We start from the raw sequence: 19,048 nt of genomic DNA on the forward strand, positions 1-19,048 counted from the left end.
ATATAACTCAGTGGGGATAAAAAAAAACTTCTGCCATGTTGCGGGATGATAATCAATAGCTGCAAGTCAAGCAGTGTAAGGCGGATGACAAGGGGGGGGGGGGGGGGGGAGTTTGGGTTATAGTTATAGTTGGCGATGAAGTGATAAATTTGGGGGTTATGGTAGGGGTTAATTTATCATAGGGATAGCTTGTGTTATCACATTGTTGTGAAACAGTAAAACAAAATGCTAACAGACCAATGATAAAAACATTCACAACACAAATATATAGTTTGAAGTGGATGTAATACTTGTTTTCCCCCACTCACGAACAAATGAACCTCAATATAAATCAAATACTGGCAGGCCTTGACAAAAGGTTTTGGAAAACTGTGGTTCGCGGACTACAATCCAACAGGAGTGACGGGGGAGATTCAAACATTAAATTACATACATAAATAAATAAACACACGTAATCACACAGTTAAATGGGCTTAGCGAAGAAAATCGGGAATACCTCCTTCTGTATAATACAAAGAGATATGTTATGATGACGTAAGTACTTAAATAGAGCGGGTATCTTTGTAACAAAAAACAGTGACAGCGCGACATAAAATATCAATAGTTTTGTTTACCGGCAACAGCGGGCCGCTTCAAAACGTATTGTTTGCATTAAACAAAAAACAACAACTGGAAACAGACAAAAGAAGCAGAAATGTGAGTGAGTAAAAGAGGACGGAGCTCATGTGTGTGTGAGTATAAACAGGACGAGGCTGAAGTGAGACTGACCTTGCAGTGTGAGCACTTCCAATAAAAACAAACGACAGACGTAGAATCCTGAGACCAGGAATGCAACCCGCGGATGACACATATGAATCACAGAATGGTTCCAGAGACGGCTGGCACCGTGAACGCCTGGAAATCGGATTTTGTTGTGGGGAGGACGCGCGTGGCGGGAAAGAGGGGGGGGGGGGAGAGGGGGTTGAAAGGACGTGTGGAGGGGGGTGATTAAAAAGGCGTGGCTCACGATGTTGATCGTCTTGTTGTTAAATGGCACCAGGCGAAATAGCAAAGGGGAGGGAGGGAGGAGGGGGGGGGGGGTAGAAATAGCAGACAGGATCGTGTAAGTGGCCTATGTGTGTGTGTGGGGGGGGGGGGGGTAGAAATAGCAGACAGGATCGTGTAAGTGGCCCATGTGTGTGTGTGTGTGTGTGGGGGGGGGGTAGAAATAGCAGACAGGATCGTGTAAGTGGCCCATGTGTGTGTGGGGGGGGGGGGGGGTAGAAATAGCAGACAGGATCGTGTAAGTGGCCCATGTGTGTGTGTGGGGGGGGGGGGTAGAAATAGCAGACAGGATCGTGTAAGTGGCCCATGTGTGTGTGGGGGGAGGGACGGACGGACGGGGGGGGGGGGGTGGGACAGCAGATAGCGGTAACTGGCTCGGGGGGGGGGGGGGAGGGGTTGGGGTTGGCTGTTTGAAAAAATGAAATACAGCAGATAGGAGCGGTAATTTACCCGGGGGGGGGGGGGGGGTGGTGAGCAGACTAGTAAATTGAGCGAACTGACAAGGGGAGGGGGGTGGTGGATTGTAGCATAGAGAGCGTGCAGACTACAACAAAGGAGCGTGTTCTGTGGGAGGGGGTGGGGTGGGGCTGAGGTCGGAGTGGGGTGGAGTGGGGGAGTGAAACAAAAAGATCTACGGAAAACTTGAGCGTGAGCAGTGCTTGTCCACCAGATGCTAGAAACAATCTACACGTGGGTCAATCAGTGGTCAGACACCTCCACCCCCTCCCTACACACACACAATCTACACGTGGGTCAATCAGTGGTCAGACACCTCCACCCCCTCCCTACACACACACAATCTACACGTGGGTCAATCAGTGGTCAGACACCTCCACCCCCTCCCTACACACACACACACAATCTACACGTGGGTCAATCAGTGGTCAGACACCTCCACCCCCTCCCTACACATACACACACAATCTACACGTGGGTCAATCAGTGGTCAGACACCTCCACCCCCTCCCTACACACACACACACAATCTACACGTGGGTCAATCAGTGGTCAGACACCTCCACCCCCTCCCTACACACACACACACAATCTACACGTGGGTCAATCAGTGGTCAGACACCTCCACCCCCTCCCTACACATACACACACAATCTACACGTGGGTCAATCAGTGGTCAGACACCTCCACCCCCTCCCTACACACACACACACAATCTACACGTGGGTCAATCAGTGGTCAGACACCTCCACCCCCTCCCTACACACACACACACAATCTACACGTGGGTCAATCAGTGGTCAGACACCTCCACCCCCTCCCTACACACACACACACAATCTACACGTGGGTCAATCAGTGGTCAGACACCTCCACCCCCTCCCTACACACACACACACAATCTACACGTGGGTCAATCAGTGGTCAGACACCTCCACCCCCTCCCTACACACACACACACAATCTACACGTGGGTCAATCAGTGGTCAGACACCTCCACCCCCTCCCTACACACACACACACAATCTACACGTGGGTCAATCAGTGGTCAGACACCTCCACCCCCTCCCTACACATACACACACAATCTACACGTGGGTCAATCAGTGGTCAGACACCTCCACCCCCTCCCTACACACACACACACACAATCTACACGTGGGTCAATCAGTGGTCAGACACCTCCACCCCCTCCCTACACACACACACACACAATCTACACGTGGGTCAATCAGTGGTCAGACACCTCCACCCCCTCCCTACACACACACACACACAATCTACACGTGGGTCAATCAGTGGTCAGACACCTCCACCCCCTCCCTACACACACACACACAATCTACACGTGGGTCAATCAGTGGTCAGACACCTCCACCCCCTCCCTACACACACACACACAATCTACACGTGGGTCAATCAGTGGTCAGACACCTCCACCCCCTCCCTACACACACACACACAATCTACACGTGGGTCAATCAGTGGTCAGACACCTCCACCCCCTCCCTACACATACACACACAATCTACACGTGGGTCAATCAGTGGTCAGACACCTCCACCCCCTCCCTACACACACACAATCTACACGTGGGTCAATCAGTGGTCAGACACCTCCACCCCCTCCCTACACACACACACACAATCTACACGTGGGTCAATCAGTGGTCAGACACCTCCACCCCCTCCCTACACACACACACACAATCTACACGTGGGTCAATCAGTGGTCAGACACCTCCACCCCCTCCCTACACACACACACACAATCTACACGTGGGTCAATCAGTGGTCAGACACCTCCACCCCCTCCCTACACACACACACACAATCTACACGTGGGTCAATCAGTGGTCAGACACCTCCACCCCCTCCCTACACACACACACACAATCTACACGTGGGTCAATCAGTGGTCAGACACCTCCACCCCCTCCCTACACACACACACACAATCTACACGTGGGTCAATCAGTGGTCAGACACCTCCACCCCCTCCCTACACATACACACACAATCTACACGTGGGTCAATCAGTGGTCAGACACCTCCACCCCCTCCCTACACACACACACACACAATCTACACGTGGGTCAATCAGTGGTCAGACACCTCCACCCCCTCCCTACACACACACACACACAATCTACACGTGGGTCAATCAGTGGTCAGACACCTCCACCCCCTCCCTACACACACACACACACAATCTACACGTGGGTCAATCAGTGGTCAGACACCTCCACCCCCTCCCTACACACACACACACAATCTACACGTGGGTCAATCAGTGGTCAGACACCTCCACCCCCTCCCTACACACACACACACAATCTACACGTGGGTCAATCAGTGGTCAGACACCTCCACCCCCTCCCTACACACACACACACAATCTACACGTGGGTCAATCAGTGGTCAGACACCTCCACCCCCTCCCTACACATACACACACAATCTACACGTGGGTCAATCAGTGGTCAGACACCTCCACCCCCTCCCTACACACACACACACAATCTACACGTGGGTCAATCAGTGGTCAGACACCTCCACCCCCTCCCTACACACACACACACAATCTACACGTGGGTCAATCAGTGGTCAGACACCTCCACCCCCTCCCTACACACACACACACACAATCTACACGTGGGTCAATCAGTGGTCAGACACCTCCACCCCCTCCCTACACACACACACACAATCTACACGTGGGTCAATCAGTGGTCAGACACCTCCACCCCCTCCCTACACATACACACACAATCTACACGTGGGTCAATCAGTGGTCAGACACCTCCACCCCCTCCCTACACACACACACACACAATCTACACGTGGGTCAATCAGTGGTCAGACACCTCCACCCCCTCCCTACACACACACACACAATCTACACGTGGGTCAATCAGTGGTCAGACACCTCCACCCCCTCCCTACACACACACACACAATCTACACGTGGGTCAATCAGTGGTCAGACACCTCCACCCCCTCCCTACACACACACACACAATCTACACGTGGGTCAATCAGTGGTCAGACACCTCCACCCCCCTCCCTACACACACACACACAATCTACACGTGGGTCAATCAGTGGTCAGACACCTCCACCCCCTCCCTACACACACACACACAATCTACACGTGGGTCAATCAGTGGTCAGACACCTCCACCCCCTCCCTACACACACACACACAATCTACACGTGGGTCAATCAGTGGTCAGACACCTCCACCCCCTCCCTACACACACACACACAATCTACACGTGGGTCAATCAGTGGTCAGACACCTCCACCCCCTCCCTACACACACACAATCTACACGTGGGTCAATCAGTGGTCAGACACCTCCACCCCCTCCCTACACACACACACACAATCTACACGTGGGTCAATCAGTGGTCAGACACCTCCACCCCCTCCCTACACACACACACACACAATCTACACGTGGGTCAATCAGTGGTCAGACACCTCCACCCCCTCCCTACACACACACACACAATCTACACGTGGGTCAATCAGTGGTCAGACACCTCCACCCCCTCCCTACACACACACACACAATCTACACGTGGGTCAATCAGTGGTCAGACACCTCCACCCCCTCCCTACACATACACACACAATCTACACGTGGGTCAATCAGTGGTCAGACACCTCCACCCCCTCCCTACACACACACACACAATCTACACGTGGGTCAATCAGTGGTCAGACACCTCCACCCCCTCCCTACACACACACACACAATCTACACGTGGGTCAATCAGTGGTCAGACACCTCCACCCCCTCCCTACACACACACACACAATCTACACGTGGGTCAATCAGTGGTCAGACACCTCCACCCCCTCCCTACACACACACACACAATCTACACGTGGGTCAATCAGTGGTCAGACACCTCCACCCCCTCCCTACACACACACACACAATCTACACGTGGGTCAATCAGTGGTCAGACACCTCCACCCCCTCCCTACACATACACACACAATCTACACGTGGGTCAATCAGTGGTCAGACACCTCCACCCCCTCCCTACACACACACAATCTACACGTGGGTCAATCAGTGGTCAGACACCTCCACCCCCTCCCTACACACACACACACAATCTACACGTGGGTCAATCAGTGGTCAGACACCTCCACCCCCTCCCTACACACACACACACAATCTACACGTGGGTCAATCAGTGGTCAGACACCTCCACCCCCTCCCTACACACACACACACAATCTACACGTGGGTCAATCAGTGGTCAGACACCTCCACCCCCTCCCTACACACACACACACAATCTACACGTGGGTCAATCAGTGGTCAGACACCTCCACCCCCTCCCTACACACACACACACAATCTACACGTGGGTCAATCAGTGGTCAGACACCTCCACCCCCTCCCTACACATACACACACAATCTACACGTGGGTCAATCAGTGGTCAGACACCTCCACCCCCTCCCTACACACACACACACAATCTACACGTGGGTCAATCAGTGGTCAGACACCTCCACCCCCTCCCTACACACACACACACAATCTACACGTGGGTCAATCAGTGGTCAGACACCTCCACCCCCTCCCTACACACACACACACAATCTACACGTGGGTCAATCAGTGGTCAGACACCTCCACCCCCTCCCTACACATAAACACCGCATGCACACCCCTACTCATATGTTTGTTTCAACTGAAGTAATATGGGGAAAAAAAAAACCTCAAATTATTTTTATGCACAATTTTAAATTCCATTGAGCATTAAAACTGCCTGAGTTCGTTGACAAAACCTATACATCATAAATACAGACATACATCATAAATACAGACATATATGCATACTTACATATACTGGTAACTAGTTCAAACAATCTTGCCCTGACAACAACACCAATGACAACACCACCAACGACAACACCACCAATGACAACACCACCAATGACAACAGCACCAACGACAACACCACCAATGACAACACCACCAATGACAACACCACCAATGACAACACCACCAACGACAACACCACCAATGACAACACCACCAATGACAACACCACCAATGACAACACCACCAATGACAACAGCACCAACGACAACACCACCAATGACAACACCACCAATGACAACACCACCAATGACAACAGCACCAATGACAACATCACCAATGACAACACCACCAATGACAACACCACCAATGACAACACCACCAACGACAACAACGCCACTGACAACACCAACAACGACATCACCACCAACGACAACACCGCCAATGACAACACCACCAATGACAACACCACAAGCGACAACAACGCCATTGATAAGAGCCAATTATTAACGTAATATCCGTGCTCTAGTATACCCTTCCCCCTTCCGTCAATATTAATAACATACACTAACATTACCCCCCCCCCCCCCCCGCGGAACTTATTTGAATGCATGTATGTATGTATTGATTTTCACAACCGTACTCAATGACGTCACAAACTGGCGCTCACGTCGATGCATCACGTGACCCAAGTCACGACTGACGCAGAAAATCAAAACAGGTGAGACACAGGTAGTGGCGTGTCTAGAGCATAGAACACGTACCTACATCTTACAGAGATCAGAAAACTTGAAGATCTCACACTCAAGACACAATATCATAGTCAAACAGACCCAACAAACACACTGTCAACTCAAAGTGACCAAAAGGACACACTATCGGCATAACTTGGCCCATTTGACACACTATGATTACAGTCAGAGTGATCCAAACGGACACATTATTAATACAAAGTGACCTAATGAACACATTTCTGTACGGTCAAAGTGAGCTAATGACACCCAGGTATATTCTACTGCCGAATCCGAATTCGAGACTTTCGGGTAAGCAGTCTTGCTCTCTACCGCTAGACCACGCCGTCCCATAATATCCAAAATATCAACACGAAAATAAAAATTTAAAACCTTTGTAATAATCAGCTTTAAAATGCACTAAAAAAAAAATTCATAAAAAACGTTTTAATAACAAGCTTTTATGTAATGATGCACTAAAAAGTAGAAAATAAATTATAGACTACTATTTAAATAACTATAAAGAAAAGCGTGGGTCACTTTAGTATCTATTGGATACCTTTACTAATGTTAAGGAAGACACCCACGCTTTTCTTTATAGTTATTTAAATAGTAGTCTATAATTTATTTTCTACTTTTTAGTGCATCATTACATAAAAGCTTGTTATTAAAACGTTTTTTATGAATTTTTTTTCAGTACTTTACATGTTTTATTTACAATAGAGTTACATGACTAAAAACCATTGCGCGCCTACTGAACATCACGTTCAGTAGGCGCGCAATGGTTTTTGAACGCAGCCATTACGTGATGGCGCTGCTATTGAAGGTGATGACGCGTGTGGTGTGGTTGGCTAGACATGCCTACTAATTCGGTCCAAATTTTTATTAATTCATAAAAAATTAATTAGGCATCCAATTAAGTCAAATTTAGTTTCAGATTGCATTGTCTTCATGTCTTGACCCACGTGCCAACTGTAAATCGTATCGGTCAAGTAGAACTGTCCGAATTTTCACTCCTGCGTTTCCGTCTAGACAGACAGACAGACTGTCGAGGAAGTGAGTTAAATAAAAGCTTGTAATAAACTTGCTTTCTTTAACATAAGCTTTGGTAGCTTAAATATTTAAGATTTGAGCGATAATAAACGTTTATATTTTTAAAAAAAAAACAGCTTTAAAAACAGCATCGATTAAAAAAATAAAACACCATGAACGAAACAGCATCAAAACCACAAGATCCACATCACAGCCTACAACAAACCGTATCGCCGCACCGTTATTATAAATCCCCATCCCCCACATTTCTGTAGATGTCGGAGAATTGCGCTTAATTTTTTCCTTGTAACGACGTTAATTAATTAACTCACCATAAGTTGTTTTTTGCTGAAGAAATTATTTCCTCGGAAGAACAATGGATCCACTTTTTACACACAAAAAAATAATTTCACAAAACAATTTTCACAACGATAACTGGGAGTCTAACAAACGATCGTGCAACACACACAAAAAAAAGTTTAATCAACGGCCAATAAAACATGCAAATTATCACCATATCGAATCCGTCCTATTTTTCCTGGCACCATTCTGTCGCCCCCTCCCCCCCCCCCCTCCCTTTTCGTGGCAAAACTTCCTGGCAAATGGATCAACAGACAACACTGACATGTCAAGCCGGTCAGCAAACGGACAAAATCCCTGGCCAAACACAGCCAGCAGGGAGGCCACCGCGCCGGAAACTTTGGCCAAGGGGCATAACTTTGTCGGGAATAGTTCATTAGGGATGGGAGGGAGGTGTATCGTTGTAATAAACCACAAGCCATAGCCCATTTATTAACAAAAGCAGAAATAATGTACTCGAGCACAGGAATATAAGGGCACATGAAAATTCAGGAACAAGAATAACTTAATACAATATCGTCTGCAACATATGGTCGCTAACTAAAAGTACACATATATCGTACCAAGTTAACTAGAAATACAACGCAACTCAACTATTAGTTGTTAGTTGCCATTGTATTTGAGTATTATAAAAAAAAAATATTTAAAAAATCCAATTACAAAAACAAAGCGATTAACGTTCTCATAGCAATACCGGGAAGAAAACAAGCATGCCAAACATGCGCGTCAACACAAAACTGGACAAATCAGTGTCACCAAAAAAAATCAAGACTCGCCGCGACAGGAAACTCTGGTCGCACCAACAAAGCAATATTCAGCTACACCAACTCAAAGCACAACGCCACAATCAGGAAAAATCAGCGCTAAAATTAACACTAAAGATACATCTAGCACCGGCAAAGCCAAGCCATTTTCACTTTCAGAATCGCCATCATCAAAAAGGAAGAAAAGTGACAGCCCCTTATTAGAGAAAGGTAGAGCAACAAAAACAGCAAAGACTAATGAGCTTATGACCTGCGCGGATCCTGCTACAAGATGTGCAACAACATTGAAGAGTATGTTTAACATTACAAACAACACCCGAAGAATACACTATGCGGATTATGCAATACACAGATTACACGCGAACAAGCAATCACACACCACGCAGAAGCACATAGGAGACTGAAACTTTCCAATGCACCATCTGTGAAACATTTTTCCTTTCAGAGGATGCTTGGGACAGTCACTGCGAGGAAATACACTCTGAAAAGGGGGATGGTACCAATTACTACTCAGCTTACTTCAGCATCACACCAGAGAAGAAAATAAGAATCCCTTACGACAAGAAAGAGAAGAGCAGCGACCAAGACGAAAAAATTTAGTCATATTTTCTCTGACTCTCGTAAATACAACCACCCCTCCCTCATCACCAAACTCGGTACTCTAATGCCCCATATCGACTTAACTACAACTACAAATTAGTGACCTAACTTCAATCCTCAATACTCCATATCGACAACAAAAAACGAAGAATAAACACAAGACTAATTGCAAAAAGCACGGTTGAAAAACTTACAAAAGGACGAGACTAGACCAAAATGTTAATGTAATCTTTTAATGAAACTTCAAGACGCAAAGAAATGCTAAAAAACTATATGTTAAATTGTATACTATGTATAATATTGTATGTAACATGCAACATGTTCATACATTAAGCCTCTGGCTGAAGAGGAGTGAACTGGTTGAAAGAAACAATAAAGGCCCTGAACCTCGTATACACACATTAATTGATCCTTTATGATAGTCTACAAAAAAATTAATAATATGTCCCTACCTGCTGATAGCTATTTTTTTTTAAATTTATTTCTAAAAACCGTCTTAGTAACAAGGATTTCTATAACTATGCTCTAAAAAAGGGAGAAACAAATTATTTTCATTAAATATATAATAAAGCACAAGTAATTAAAAAACTATAAAGAAAAGCGTTTATGTCGTTTCTTAAATTTTAGTAAAGAATTATTCACTATACAACTTAGTGACACAGAATTGAATAATTTCTTTCAGGGGATGCAACCGGTAAAACACTACCAGAAAAAGCGGAGTTAATTACCCTGTCCGATTTTGTGCAACTCTTTTAATTCTATTTTCTTCTGTTGAAATAACTAACCCGTTCTGTATTATCACGTGAAAAAATATGATCAACACATCAAGCAAGACATGCAAACAAAACATCACGATCACAACACTACGTAGCAAATGTGAACAAAACATCACCTAAGAAATATGAACAAAACATCACGAACAAAACATCACTTTACAATATGAACAAAACATCACGAACAAAACATCAACTAAGTTATATCAACAAAACATTACGAACAAAACATCACGAACAAAACATAAGCTAAGTAATATCAACAAAACATTATGAACAAAACATTATGAACAAAACATCAGCTAAGTAGTATCAACAAAACATTACGAACAAAACATCACGAACAAAACATCACGAACAAAACATAAGCTAAGTAATATCAACAAAAAATTATGAACAAAACATTATGAACAAAACATTATGAACAAAACATTATGAACAAAACATCAGCTAAGAAATATGAACAAAACATCAGCTAAGAAATATGAACAAAACATCAGCTAGGTAATATCAACAAAACATTATGAACAAAACATTATGAACAAAACATTATGAATAAAACATTATGAACAAAACATCAGCTAAGTAATATTAACAAAACATCAGCTAAGAAATATGAACAAAACATCAGCTATTTAATATGAACAAAACATCAGCTAAGAAATATGAACAAAACATGAGCTAAGAAATATGAACATAACATCAGCTAAGAAATATGAACAAAACATCACACAGGACGACAGGGACGTGCTGACAATCTAAGCTCACCTTCTTAAAATACGACACCTCCCTAACTCCCCCCCCCCCCCCCCCAAACCCTACACGCTTTTCCTCGCGTGTGACATATTTCTAATCAGCTACAGAAGATGACATTTCATTAAAAAAGATGTCAGGTGTCATTTCAGGAAGATTGAGCCGCGTGGAGAGGGTGTTTTAATCCTGCCATACCGCAACAAAACTAATCCAGCGCATATAGAAAACCTGTCAGGATATTTCACAGTAACTAATTCAACTTCAAATATAATAAAACGATCTTCTCTCGATGGAATTAATAAAAAGACAGCCTGTCTATTGAAAAAAAAAATTAACAGATCCCCCCCCCCCCCTCCCTTCACCACAGAGATTTGGGCTTCATTAAACGTATCAACAGTTATATGCGTAGCATGCAGTTTAAAACAATGTGCTACATCCATAAGATAAAGCACCGTCCTTAACGTCTGCATACCCTATGCTGAAGAGGGGAGCTAATGTCACACAGGCTTGACAAAACTAATCTCTAATGCTATAAAAAGGTGGTACATTCTGCAACTTTACATGGTCTTTCATTATAACAGGTATTGTCAAATCATGAAAGCGTAAGCTAAGTTCCCTCTTTAAACCTGATGGTCCATGTGGCATGGGAAGTAGAGTTCACCTGTTTCTGTAACCTCGGCATATGAAGAGATAGTGTGGTCAGCACTATGCCCAGCCGCCTTTATTTTCCCCAACGTGAGTTAGGTACCCATCAGAGCTGGGTGGACTCAGGGACGATCTACTGACTTGAACCCGGGTTCAAACTCGAGAAGCATAAGGACAAATCCTATAAGTAATCAATGCATCTCACCAGCTACTATATAATTTTTTTTTAAAATACGGATGCTTATTAATTTTTTTTAAGTCTCTCATTAGATTATATTTAATAATGCAAATTGTTAGTTGATATTCTACAGAAGAATTCTGCTGGGAACGTTTAAACCTAAAGAAAAAGGACGTAAACTTTCTAAAAATACGGCCAACAACTATGTAGGCCTATATTCGGAGACGTACTTTTAACATTCGAAATTTTATAACAATTTTTTACATTACTAGCAAGAGTTTGCTTATTTTGGGGGTTCACAAAATAGAACAAAAACAAGCAACCAATCCACAGTAACATACCCGCCATCGTCGTCATCCTCATCTAGCCCGGAATGTAACGTGGACGTTGATTGGGCCTTGACTGTCACCACTGAATCCTCTTTCTTTTTCTTGGTACGGAAAAAATTTCTCACCGCCGAGATTGGGTTAAACTTTTTCCTTTTGATGTCCCCGCGGATATCTGGAAGTAAATAAAACAAACGTCTCTGATTGGTCCATTTTGTCCCGTGGGTATCGTACTAAAATAGTTTTAAAAAATGGGTGAATTCGAAACTATGCAAAATACACAAAAATCACCGGAAACAACACACAAATATCACCGGTCCCATACACACAAATATCACCGGTAACATACACAAATATTACCGAATAAAAACACACAAATATCACCGGCAACATACACACAAATATCACCGGCATAGTACAATTTAAAATATCTATTCTATTACGGGCTACCGAACTGGCCATTTTCTTGTCGTCAAACTATTCCTATACTTTCAAAACTGGAGAACTTAAAAATCAAAGCAATATCAGATACGATTTAACTCTAACCTACCCTGGATCTAATCAAGACACGATTCTAACCGAAGACTATTTTACTGCACCCTCAAAATTAAAGACAAACCAGATTAACAGGAAATAAAGACACGATATCTAAACTAATGCCAAAGATATTTTTACTTTACTAATGCTACCCTAATTCAACTTTGGCCAAACCAGCTTTGCACAAACCATTAGAGTTTCTTCCAGGCATCTTTCGGGGGGTGGGGGGGGGGGGGGGGGAGTCTGGAAGAAACACTGCAAACCATACGCGGGTCCGTTACTAGTTAGATCGTAATCTTGACTCTACGAAACTTGTTACCTTTTAACCCTAATTATAACGCTGACAGCGATACCACACGAAGTTTTGTTTACAAACACGTTATACGATTGAACGGTGTATCGTACTATTGTCAGTTTTATAAATTAAAAAAAAATATTAGCCACATATGATTTTCAAAGTGGAGCCCACGTTTATAATTAATTACGTAACATATAGGTTTGATACGATATTAATCCGCGTTCAACCGTATCACGTGACTCGCTCTGTCCAATAACAAAAGCAAGTTCCAGCAAGCTGTTTACTCGCGGGGTATCTATTTATAGACCCCACGTGACACGCCAGCTGACACCAGCGACACAATGGTTGACCAGGTGTATCAACAGAACTTGAACACCTTATGACCATTTCGTTTAAAGCCACTACAGCTGGGCAATAAACAGGGGGAGGACTGCTGATGTGTTGTGTGTCTTTCTCTAGGCAATCTGTATGGGCTGGGTGGTCGCAACTTGCTCTAGGCAATCTGTATGGGCTGGGTGGTCGCAACTTGCTCTAGGCAATCTGTATGGGCTGGGTGGTCGCATGGTAGAGCGCATGACAGCTAATCTCAAATTCTCGATGCATAGAAATCTTCATAGGACGTCCTTGAGTCGACTTAGCTTTGATGGGTTCCCAGCAGTGGCGTAACGAGGTCGAGTGTCACCCGGTGCGGCACTTAATGGTGTCACCCCCCAGAGGCGTAGAGACCCTTCCCGGTGACAAACTTTCAAATTTTCGATTTGCACCCCCCCCCCCCTCGCCCTCAAACTTTCGATTTGCACACCCTCCCTCAAACTTTTGATTTGCATCCCCCCTCAAACTTTCGATTTTGCACCCCCCTCAAGTTTTTCTCTATATATTTTGCTATTTTTTGCCTTGGTGTCACCCCCCTAAATGGTGTCGCCAGGTGCGGTCCGCACCCCGCACCCCCCCCCCCCTCGCTACGCCTCTGGTTCCCAGCATAAGGAAAAGTAAAGGAGGTCTAGTGCTGACCACTTTCCCTTCACTTGCCGAGGTTATAGGTGAAGTTTACTTCTTCTGCGCGGGTTTAAAATGGTAAATATACATGACGTTCCACAGCATACAAAACAGTGGAACCAACAAAGTGCAAAGTAAGCTTATTTTATCCAGCTTCCCTAATCCTAATCTTACTTTTCAACAATGGGTTAAGTTAAATATTAGGATAAGAGTCAATTCATAAACGGCAGGAATAATCCGATTGCAGGATTAAGGTCGGGTGGGATTGGATCTTTCCGTTATTGATCATGAAAGTAGATGAGGTGGGATAAAAAATTTCGGGCCAAAATGAAAAAGTGGACAATGGTATAAGTAAATGTTTCCATTTAGTTTGGGGGTGAAGGGGCGGTAGACTTTCTTCCCCCCCCCCCCCACCCCACCCCCACCAAAAGAGATGCCTGGAAGAAACTATTGACTATTGACTGGAAGGTAGCGAATACAAGGAGCCAGTCATCACGTACTAGCTTTTGATATAGGCCTACTCTCGTGTATCTAGGGCGCAGGGGATTTCGCCTTCCCGATATTAAAAACATAGGACATAGCCTACTACTTTGTCAGTTAAGGAAAGTTATTGGGAAACAGATTTGTATCAGTAGTAAAGTTACCATTTAATCCATGTACATCCAGTTTACGAAGTTAACATGAAACGACTTCAGGCGACGGTCAACTTACCGTACATGTCGGCGACAGCCACCACCATCATTGTGCTCAGATAAACATCAACAACAACAACAGCTCCACAACTTTCTAGAAATTATATTGACGGTAATCCAGAAAAAAAAATCACAAAAGTTTACAACTATTCCGAAATTAACAGTAAAAGTTCATATTATACTGACGATAATCCAGATTTTTAAAAAATCACAAAAAGTTTACAACTATCCAGAAATTAACAGTAAAAGTTCATATTATATTGACGATAATCCAGATTTTTAAAAAATCATAAAAAGTTTATAACTATCCCGAAATTAACTCTAAAAACTCAACGAAGATCAAACTATCTCTTTATTATTACTGTGTGTAATACTGTATGTGTAATACTGTATTATATAGAATCTAGTTGTGTATACTTCACAGTTAATCACTGAAATATCAGCCGATAATTCCGAATCGAACAAGAACTTAAAACCTTAAAACAAATAATTCATGTTCTCCAGCACAATAAAGTCCCGTCTTCCCCGTCTACCACAACTGTAACACAAGCCGATTGACACAGCCCCACCTCAAGACTAACAACCTCACAGCTCATTCATCAGATAAACACTCAAGTCACCGCACGCCAAATACAGAGTCATATACCAGACGCTATAAATAGACCGGATCACGTGATATTCCTAGATATAAATAACATCCAATTAAAACGCCGCTCGAGAGATGACTACTCTCAAGACCTTGTTTGTGAGTGGAAATGTTGAGGCGGTTTTTCAAACACTTCGTTTCGAAAGCCTTTTTATCGCTAAGGCCCGCTACCGAGAATTACCGGAATATTCGGCCGCAGTATTGGTCTATTTCTGTCGGTATTCTGACCACACAGCATCCCCCTCCCCCCTTCCCCCATGGCTACACACCTCACCTTTTGTTTTTAAAAGTAAAACCCCTCAAAATCGCCAGCCATATTGACCTCGATATTACGTCACCGGAAGTGAGGTTTTGAAGTCTGATCAAGCCGTTAGACCACTGGCTTTGAAGCGGCCCATACATGGTCAAAACAACTGCCCACGGGCCGTGCCTTGGCCCCCAGAGTAAGGGCGAGAGGTTGGGGGGGGGGGGGGGGTTGGCAAACACACAAATGCCGACACCCATCTAAACATAGCACACAGACAATATTTAACGATATCTGCCCAGGACGAGACTCCCCAACATGAAAAGACGGGACCTTGCAGAGTTACCTTACATGAGAGAGGGTCCTGTTGGTGTCACCATCTTAAAGTGGCCTCTCGCAATGGTGGGGGGAGGGGGAAGGGATGGTCAGGGGGTGTCCTAGTCAGGCCTATATATGGACAGGCATCCAGTGGGGGCGGGGGAGCAAACGGTATTCCCTTTGGGAAGATTTCCTGTCAAAAAGAATCAACGGCGTTGTTGCCTGTTTTTAGGCCGTCGTCACAATGCGAGTAAAGTAAACCTTTCAGACGTGGTAATCCATGGAGCAGACGAAGCAGAGTTCACCAGTTACTGTGACCTCGGCATATATAGGGATAGTGTGAGCAGCAGTAAGGCTAGTCGTCTTTAATTTCCCTAACGTGAGTCAGGTACCCATTAAAGCTGGGTGGACTCAGGGGCGTCCTACTGTACATGAGCCGAAAATCAGAGTCAACTAAGCAAGTGGGTGGAGCAGTAAATCGTAAGTGTGACGTATCTAAACAGCTAGGACAGTCGATCGTTTCATGACCAGCAAGTTAGGTGAGTGGATAGACCAGTTGCAGTTGACATAGATGGGTTGGTTTAACTGGGCTGAGTTTTAAAAGTTTGAGTTAGGCTAGTTTGGAGATATTCAGTGGGTTTGGGTTATGCTAGTTTGGGAATATTTGGTGGGTTTGGGTTAGGCTAGTTTGGGAATATTTGGTGGGTTTGGGTTAGGCTAGTTTGGAGATATTCAGTGGGTTTGGGTTATGCTAGTTTGGGAATATTTGGTGGGTTTGGGTTAGGCTAGTTTGGGAATATTTGGTGGGTTTGGGTTAGGCTAGTTTGGGAATATTTGGTGGGTTTGGGTTAGGCTAGTTTGGGAATATTTGGTGGGTTTGAGTTAGGCTAGTTTGGGAATATTTGGTGGGTTTGGGTTAGCCTAGTTTGGTAATATTTGGTAGGTTTGTGTTAGACTATTTTAGAAATATTCGGCGGGATTCGGCTAGGCTAGTTTGTAAGAAATGACGTATGAAATTCAAGTTAAATTAATCTAATTTGGCAAAACAATGACAGTAAGACGTATTTTACAAACGACGAATAGCGAACCAGTTAGGTAGAAACGAGAGACTAGACCCGAGAGAGACTTGGTGATTCACTTACATGATGTCAAGTGTTTAAGGAAAGAGAGAGGGAGACGGAATTCACTTATTGCGTTAAAAGAACTCTCGCCAATACAGGTTTTTAGTGTTGACAGGATCGAGTAAGGAATTCATTAGTTATTGGTGACGAGATTGGGGGGGTCTTTTAAAATGATGTGAGGGGTCTCCTGGTAGGGGTGTGGGGTTATATGACATTCGAATGGGGTCTCTTGATTATACTAACATGTGCATATTCTTGTGACATCATGTAGAGGCTGGTCGTGACAGCGAGTGGACTTGGCTGGTGTCAGGGTGTAGAGTGTACATCATTGACGGACAGCCACACAGTGTATTGTCACACAGTCGAGGGGGGGGGGGCACAGTTTAGAATTAGGCAAGTCTTTGGTGGTAAACTAGGCGAAGTTAGATAACTCTTGGTTAGGTTAGGATCCGCTTTGTTTGGTTTAAGTTTGGTTAGGTTTGGCTATGTTAGGTTGGGTTCGGTTAGGTTAGGGTTAGTTTGGCTAGGTTAGGTTGGGTTCGGCTAGGTTGGGTTAGGGTTAGTTTGGCTAGGTTAGGTTGGGTTCGGTTAGGTTGGGTTAGTTTGGCTATGTTAGGTTGGGTTCGGTTAGGTTAGGGTTAGTTTGGCTAGGTTAGGTTGGGTTCGGCTAGGTTGGGTTAGGGTTAGTTTGGCTAGGTTAGGTTGGGTTCGGTTAGGTTGGGTTAGTTTGGCTATGTTAGGTTGGGTTCGGTTGGGTTAGGTTTTGTTTTGGTTTAAGTTAGGTTAAGTTGGGCTTGGTAATATTTAGTATTAGATGGGTATAGGCTAAGTGGTTTCAGTTGGGTTACGTGTTGCTAGATAGGTCATGGTGTGTTAGGCTGGGTAAGTGGCTAGTCATATTTAAGCTAGGACAGCTAGTAAGAATAACGAATAATATTAAAACTTTTCAGTTAGGGCTAACGACTAAAAGTAGAAAAATGTCAATTTTGTGTATTTTTGCGTGTGATGAGTGTATGTGTGTGTGGGGGGGGGGGGGGGAGGTTTTTTTAAAAACTTGAAAACCTAAACGAAAGCATGATCTTCACGGCGAGATAAATCCCTCGACCTGTAATTGCCTAGGGGAAAATGCAGGCTCGTGTTTTTCAGACTTACTTAGTATTCATGTATTCAGATTTTTTCTCTCAAGTCTCCGACAGGCGCCTGATGTATGACGGTGTTGTCACATTGGGATGGTGTGACGGCCTATTGTGACGCTGTATTGGCCTGCGTGACGTCATGTTGGCCTTGTGGCTAATATCATGTCACGTTGTATTTTAGTGACATCTGTTGACTAATGCAATGTGAAGCTGCGATGGCCAGCATGACGTCATGTTTGCCTCATGGCCAATACCCTGTCACGGTGTCCTTAAGTGACGCAGCGATAACCACGTGACGTCATATTGGCCTGATGACCAATGCCATGTCCCATGTCCAAATGAGACGCAGACATGGTCAAAGTGTCGTCTAGCTGGCCTGATTATCCATTCCATGGCCATGAGTGACAAAGCGTAACCCCGACTACGTCACATCCGGCCTAGCTGTATAAATACCAACCGCCGCACGAAAAACGTGTTTTTATTGTTTACTTTGCGCGGATATTGTTGTTGTTGTAAGTGTGTGTGTGTGTGTGTGTGTGTGTGTGTG

At 44.5% G+C, this 19,048-nt stretch overlaps 1 protein-coding gene and 1 long non-coding RNA gene across 2 annotated transcripts in view; one reads left to right on the forward strand and one right to left on the reverse strand.

The window, feature by feature from the left end:
• Positions 1-862: 862 nt before the first annotated feature.
• On the forward strand, positions 863-9,838 carry LOC131955009 (putative mediator of RNA polymerase II transcription subunit 29). Its single transcript, XM_059318887.1, has 4 exons — positions 863-913; positions 6,390-6,862; positions 9,225-9,448; positions 9,684-9,838. The coding sequence occupies exons 1-4, from the start codon at positions 863-865 to the stop codon at positions 9,836-9,838; spliced, it is 903 nt and encodes a 300-aa protein (XP_059174870.1).
• A 2,694-nt stretch (positions 9,839-12,532) lies between these two features.
• LOC131954988 (uncharacterized) overlaps positions 12,533-19,048 on the reverse strand; it is a 42,853-nt gene continuing 36,337 nt past the window's right edge. Inside the window, exon 3 of the long non-coding RNA XR_009388816.1 lies at positions 12,533-12,688. This is a non-coding gene — a long non-coding RNA (uncharacterized LOC131954988). The remainder of the gene's footprint in view (positions 12,689-19,048) is intronic.

Source organism: Physella acuta, unplaced genomic scaffold (assembly GCF_028476545.2).
Source record: "Physella acuta isolate Inbredline_101_S28 unplaced genomic scaffold, ASM2847654v3 ptg001046l, whole genome shotgun sequence".
NCBI lineage: Eukaryota > Metazoa > Mollusca > Gastropoda > Physidae > Physella > Physella acuta.

Coding starts and splice junctions, on each gene's coding strand:
- LOC131955009 (XM_059318887.1), top strand. CDS start 863: ATGGTTCCAGAGACGGCTGGCACCGTGAACGCCTGGAAATCGGATTTT. Junction 914..6,389: donor CCTGGAAATCGGATTTTGTT/GTGGGGAGGACG, acceptor ACTGGTAACTAG/TTCAAACAATCTTGCCCTGA. Junction 6,863..9,224: donor GATAAGAGCCAATTATTAAC/GTAATATCCGTG, acceptor TGGACAAATCAG/TGTCACCAAAAAAAATCAAG.